At 42.4% G+C, this 6,972-nt stretch overlaps 1 protein-coding gene across 1 annotated transcript in view; it reads right to left on the bottom strand.

The window, feature by feature from the left end:
* Positions 1–6,966, bottom strand: part of LOC102888417 (zinc finger protein 474) — a 29,795-nt gene extending 22,829 nt beyond the window's left edge. The window contains exon 1 of the mRNA XM_006913312.3: positions 5,926–6,966. Coding sequence (XP_006913374.1) covers positions 5,926–6,960 — 1,035 coding nt within the window. The 5' untranslated portion in view covers positions 6,961–6,966. The remainder of the gene's footprint in view (positions 1–5,925) is intronic.
* Between the last annotated feature and the right edge of the window lie 6 nt (positions 6,967–6,972).

The raw sequence follows: 6,972 nt of genomic DNA, 5'->3' as shown, positions 1-6,972 counted from the left end.
GTTTTTCACACCTTTATTCTTGACATTTCCTCTGATCTGTGTTCATGGCACCATACTCTCTGGTCATTTCGCTAGGGTCTCTGGGCACTCAATCTCCAGTTCCTTCTCCTCTAACCCCTAAACATAGGGGTTAGGCCAGCCCTGGGTCTATTTTATAACCCTATACTAATTCTGACGACTTTGAATGTATGTTAATACTGCACAAATGTATGTCCCAGCCCAGTCTTCTCTTGTGAGACCCAGATCTATATATTCAGCTTGACTTACCCATTTAGATATAAGCATTTTGAATTTGATGTGCCCAGAATGGAACTATTCATCTTAACACTCAAGAGCATACCCTTTCTCAAGTCTTCCCCATCTTAGAAAACAGCACAACTAGTGCAGTTGCTCAAAACTAGAAATCTGAGAATCGTCCTTGACCCCCTCCCTCACCACTCCACGTCCTTCCTATCACCAAGTTCTGCTCTTTATACCTTATCCTCATCTCTGTTACCAACACCCTAGGCTAAGTCATCATCAGCTCTCACCTGAATTCCTGAAGTAGCCAAACAACTCATGTTCCTGTGTCCACAGAGCAGCTAAAGAGAACTGTGCTGTTTCTGCAGCTTTATTTTGTGTTCCTGCCCCATCGTTCATTAGGCTCTGACCACATGTGGACTTCTTAGTTCCGTTTTACGACCTTTCTTACCTTGAGGCCTTCACACATGCTACCTTTGGCTAGAATGTCTCCAACTCCTGCCGTTGCCTTCCCCCCGCATCTTGACTCTTGGCTAATGCTTTGTCTCAGCTGAAATGTCACTTCCTCCCAGAAGTTTTCTCTAAGATCCTGAATGTCCACTCCTAACCACAGACACTGTCATATCAGAACTTGAAATTTTATATTTATTTCATTTTTATATTGATTTCATGTCACTTCCTTCATAAGTCTTCATGAGATCAAGGATTGTATCTATCTTTATTATAACTCTGTATTTAGTACTTAGCCAATGCCTAACAACCAACAAACTTCTATCCTCTTTTTCCTACTTAACACTCACAGTATGGCTTTTTGTATCACACATATGCCTCTCTCTTAGTGACGTGAAAAGATATGGACCTTTGGAATTAGATGGATCTGGCTCTGATATCCACTACCAGAACTGATGTGTGACTTTGGGGAAGTTGCTTAACCTTAGTCTTTTCATTACAGCTCAGGGGCGACTTGAACTCAGGTGTCACCCCAGCGGCATGGGGGTGGGAGGTAACGACTCAGAAGTGCACTTAGCATTTCCCCTCAGTTCTTCTCCACTGACATGGCAAATTATTACAGGTAGTGAGATTTAGAAAAAGAAAGATTTATTGAACGTACATTTTAGAAGGAGACAGGCCATGCTAAGAAAGGCTGTAGTCCTGTGGAATTTGGGAGGTGAAAAGATAAAAGAAATAAAAGACAGAGTATGCCCCAAGGGAGGGGCAGGTTTTCAGCCAAGGAAACTGTAACAACATAGAAGTGGGAAGGTCTGTATTATATTTGGGCCAAGGTGGGTGGTTACAAAGGCATTCCTAGGTGATTGGCATATGAGGTCATTTTGATTGACACTTGGCTGCTATATAACTCTGCCTAGTGAACATGTACTTACCCAGAATTCAGTCTGTTGTAATTGGATTCATGAACTTCCTGGCATAAACATGGTATTATAATGATTGTATAATGAGGCTGAGGTTGCGGGCATGTTAGGGTAGTGCTTTCTATGCAAGCGTCTGTGGCCGGATTAAACCAACTATAGATTATGGCCCATCTGTCCTTTCTCTCTGGGGAGGCAGGAAGGATTCTTTAACTACAAATGGGGTGTTCTTTGGGCTGTCTCTGGACTGGGCTTCCATTCCTTTGTTCCTCTGTTGCTCATGTCTGACTAGCTGCCTAAATTTCTATATGGAAAGTGAGAAAAATAATATGTCTTATAGTAATATTATCAAGATTAAAATGAGATAATATAAAGTGCTGATCATAATGGTACGTAATAAAAGTTACTTTTCTTTTATGCCTTCTAATAAACTCCAAATACTTCTTAACCAATAGGTACACACGCACACACAAACATTTGACAACGTGAGAACATCCATCCTGTCCCACTGAGTCTTTCCGATTGTGACCTTCCTATTAAGAGTTTTGTCTTTAGAGCATGAGATATTTAGCCATGGAACAGAATTTATAACATTAAACTTAATATATAACTGTAGCCCTAAGTAACTAGAGTTTGTATTATCAGGGTACCTTCTCAAATATATTTGGAGGTAACACAAAGAGAAAGGTAACAATGTTTTTGATAGTGTAGAAGAAATTACTTTAAAAGAAAACACCAGATGGCAGCACCAGATGCTAAAGAGATATGTGATGGGATTCTTTTTAGCTCAAACCTGAGCACCTAGGATGTCAAAGGTAGCTTAAACTCACATTCAGAGAGACAATCATTTATAGAAAAGATAGCTTTCCTAAAGGAAAATATTGCCTACCTTGTAATAAAGTAAAGAAATTTTAGGAACACTGTTTTCACATGCTACAAGCAAAATCCTGAGAAAATAACTCCAAGCATTATCTAACTAATAAAAGATAGCTAGACAAAAGATTCATTTTGGTTTGTAGTTACATTTAATTAATTCTGTCAATCTGTGTTCCAATTAGCTGGAAAGGAGCTAAATCCAAATAATGAAATACTAATGGCTTCTAGAAAAGGGCAATATTTTCCCAAATATTTAATGCAAATATTAAAATTTATTCACGCATATTAAAACAAGGAGCAATAACGACCTCTGTTACTATATTCTTCAGCATCACTTAGGAAAATACTTATAAGACATCAAAAGATCTCACTAAATAAATATTATAATTCAAAATTATTATCTATGGTTTCCATATTATGCATCAAAATTTCACCCGAAATTAGTACCACTATTAAAACCTTGCTAAATTAGATGTTGCTTATTCAGGCTTTCCTTCTTTTTGAGGAAAGAAAGGGAGTTCAATGCCGATGGTGACATCATATAATGGGAGAGCCACAAAGCCCAGGGCAGTCACACCTTCTAAATAAAAATACACACTGAGGGCTTTATTCCTGTTTAAGTACTGCTTAGCATCCTTCACGATTTCCCTGTGAGATCAGAAGCGAATTCAGCCCTATGTTTTGGATGAGAAGTAATGGGACGATTTAAGCCTGTACAGTGGTTAGAGGGCAGACAGAGCCAAAGCAAGGTGCCCGCCGAGGTCTTGGAGGAGAATTTGCCTTAGTGGCATTTGTTTGTGTTTAGATTTGATTGAAAGGTGACAGAGCATCTGTGTCATAAGAGAACTGAGCCAATCTATGTTGGAAGAACATTCCGAGCAGAGGGTAATTCACTCTGCCAGCAAAACAGTCATTGCTGCCCGACTGGAGTGAATTGTTTTCCAAGTACTATGATCATGGTTCTGAAAATTTTTCTTCACCTTAATTCACAACAAGACTGAGCCCCCTGAGAACATGAGGCAAGACTGCTGATTCTAATCTGAAGTCAGAGCAAAGATTCTAGAGGGAAATTGTTGTAACTGACAAGAGAAGAAATGAAGCAAACATCTGAACTTTAAAAAGAATGCATGTGCATCGTAGTCAGCCAAAAGTCAGCCGTCACAGACAGATGAAATTCTGAAATCTAATAATGCATAGGGCAGCGCTCTTTATGGAAAACGTATGATTCACTGCACTATCTAATTTTTAAATGATACAAAGAAAGAAAAACAGCAATAGACAGGATCAGATCATAACCAAAAGAAAAACTGCTGTACCCAGGAGAGGCTATCTGCTGAAAGCACTATGGCATGGCAAATGTCTTTTTTAGTGAAAGAATAAAGTCCATTGCTTCAAGAATCTTATGCCTCTCTGCAGCTTAGGAGATTTCTCCATTGTAATTAAGCCAAGCTCACATTAAATCTAGCAACTAAAGAATCCCTAAGTGAGATGACCTTTCTATGCCCTCCACTAAAGCCTGCGTGGTCCTCAAACGGACCAGCACACGACTGACAGCAGTAAGTGCCAGTTTCTCACTGACACGTGCCTTTTCAGATGTGGGAGCAGGGTTGGATGTGCTCTGACATGGCCATGCCCTCTAGTTGCCCTTGTTCTGATGAAATCCCCTTACTCTGATCTAAATGCACAAGTCATCAAGGGTATCACTGGCCTCTCCTGACATCCTCCCCTCCAGACGACGGGGTGAGTCAGGAGATGTCTTCTTGTGAAGCCGTGGGCCCAGGCCAGCCTCTTTTAGCAGTCGTGACTGAGTGAGAACATGCTGTGCTCAGCCTGTTGGCTCTACTCTTGGGAGCACAAAGTATGTGTTACAACAACAAGCCCAAGAATCCTGACCACACTTTTCCCTATCTCAAGATCTGTAATGACAACATTTGAAGTAAATGCATACAATCAGGAAACAGGGCTGCAAGTCATACACTAACAGTTTCTGGTTGTGACCCTGAGACACGGATCCTTCTGCTCTTTGAATGCAGACCTCACACATTTTGGAAGGAAAGCAATAGCCAGAAGATGGGAAAAACAGATCATGTTTATGAGACCAGCCTGCAGGCCATGCCACACTTAAGTTCGGGTTTTCGTTCAGCGAAGAAACCAGCCATTCCTTCTTCAGTATTCATCGGAAAACACCCAGCTTCTGTTAGTCTGACTCTTCGGCTCTAGGATCATTGTCCTGGAATCTCGTAACCCAGCACGTCTATAATCATTTTATTTTAAAAATGGAAGTTAGGGGAAAGTACAAGACTTTGACAAAATAATGCATTGAAAAAAGTAAGGAAGAAAAATTGGGTTAAAAATAGAGGATGCTCGCCCTCTACTCCCTCTGGTTTAATCCTTTATAATAGCTTGAGTAACCTTAGTTTCCCCAAAACGGTCTCTTTAAAGAACTCTGCAGGTGGGGTGTTTCAAGTAGCGAGCCATAGAAAAAAAGACTTTGATCACTTCTTATTTCTCATGATTTGACATTCTGTAAGATGTGATACAGGATAGCAGCACATCCACTCCCCTGGCTTAATGGTAGGACAAAGTCCGTGGACCATGCCCTGTCTTGTAGGTAGCCATCTTCAATAAGCATCCTTCCCCAATCCTGGTGGATGGCGAAACTTCAGATAAATGTCCAACAACACTTCGCCATACAGGTTGGGGACCCCGGGATCATGCTTATTTATAATTGCCCAAGTGGGTGGCCAGGGCGTGGTGCCCAACCAAACACAAGATGCAGAGCAGTAGTGGGAATTCAGCACTTCCCAGAACCATGAACACATGCGCAGTTGCTTTGGTGTCCATGGGGGTTAACTCTCCACTTACTACGGTCACGTAAGTGTCAAAAGACAACGTGTTGCAGAGCATGTCTATTTCTGCAAGTGCTGCAGTGTTTAATTATTGTTAAAGTCATTTGGGGTTTTTGACACAGATTCTATTTTAGTAAGATAAACTCAGCATAACCCAGCATTGCCAAAAATGAATTCCTAAGGTAGATGACTAAAATAAACTGGTAATAAATATTGGCTGTTGGAACGGGAATTATAGCTCTGTAATGTAGACATAGCATTAATGACTCATTTTCAAGTAACAGTCTCTCCCAAGGATTATTGGTTTGAGGAATCAGGGAAGAAAGACTTTCATCTTCCTTTCTTTTAGGCAGCAGAATGGAAGAAGACTGTGAACCCACCAGGCAAGGATGTCTACTTTACCAATAGAAATATAAGCCCTCGAGTCCAACAGGGGGTCAACTTGGACAGGCTGCATTGAGGTGGAAATAAGGCATTGAAAGAAACCATCCTAAGCATTGAGACGGTTGATTCTGGGGACAGTTTCCTCTCATTCCCTGGAGGCAGAATGTGCTCCTGGGGCCACCCAGGGAATTTCATGGGGTGTGAGTTACCTTATCAGTCACAGTGGGCACTGCATCGTTCCTTTGCTGCTTGGAATCGGTGGACTCTTTCAGGCCACCTTTACTCCCTAAAGTCAAATGATGAACTTGTGGCCTATTTGGTTGTGGTTTACAACTTCTCTGGTGTATCAGAAGGTGGTCGGGGGCAAAAGTCAGGTTACAGTTTGGGCAGGGCACAAGCTGAGCTTGACTTGGCCCCTCTTGGTTGGACTGCACAGCTGGAAGAGACTGAGGCTTCTGTGGGAGTGGCTGGCGGAGCTCTTTGGGGAGCTGGTCATTTTTTATTTTCCATTTTTCCAGGCATTTGGGCTCATGAATAGGAAGGGAGAGGGTGCCAAATTCCCTACTGCAAATGTAGCAGATGAGAGTCCTTGGTCGCACTGGGACACCACCAGAAGCTTTCTTAAGACCAGTAAGATCATCAGAACTGTTGGGATTTGGTGCTCTGGGCCTCTCACCCTTCGGCTTGCAGCTTCTCTGGTGAACAAGAAGACGATCTGGCAAGAATGTGCGGCCACAAGATTCACAGGGCAGCAGCTGAGCCTGAGAACTCTGGAATGCAGCCTCATTCGCTGCCTGAAGACTGGAGGACCCACTGCCACCAAGAGGCTGTGGTTTGGAGGGCTCTGGCCGCCTCAGGTGCTTGGGCAACTTGCTGTTTTCAATACGCCACTTCTCCAAGCACTGGGGCTCATGAATGGCAAGTGACTGGGACCCAAATTCTCGGCCACAGATGTAGCATATCCGGAATCCAGGCCTGCGGGATGGGATCACAGGTGGGCTGGGCTGGCTTTCTGACATACTTCTCTTACTGGACCGTTTTGAGAGTATCACAGTTCCAGGTCTACTTTTATGAGGGTTTGTATTTATTTTTTCACCAGGACTGACATGCTCTGTTTCTGGCAAAAGGCTACAATAGGTGCGACTAGATAGAACAGCTTGGTTGATAAGGAAGGTGGGTTCTTTAGAATGGTGGAGAGTTGGAGGCAATTTGTTGGAAACCCTTTTCTCCTTTCCTCTTTCCATTAACGAAGAAGT

This window comes from Pteropus alecto, unplaced genomic scaffold (assembly GCF_000325575.1).
Source record: "Pteropus alecto unplaced genomic scaffold, ASM32557v1 scaffold20, whole genome shotgun sequence".
NCBI lineage: Eukaryota > Metazoa > Chordata > Mammalia > Chiroptera > Pteropodidae > Pteropus > Pteropus alecto.
The sequence above is the reverse complement of the archived record's forward strand: the minus strand, read 5'-3'. Positions and strand labels throughout refer to the sequence as shown.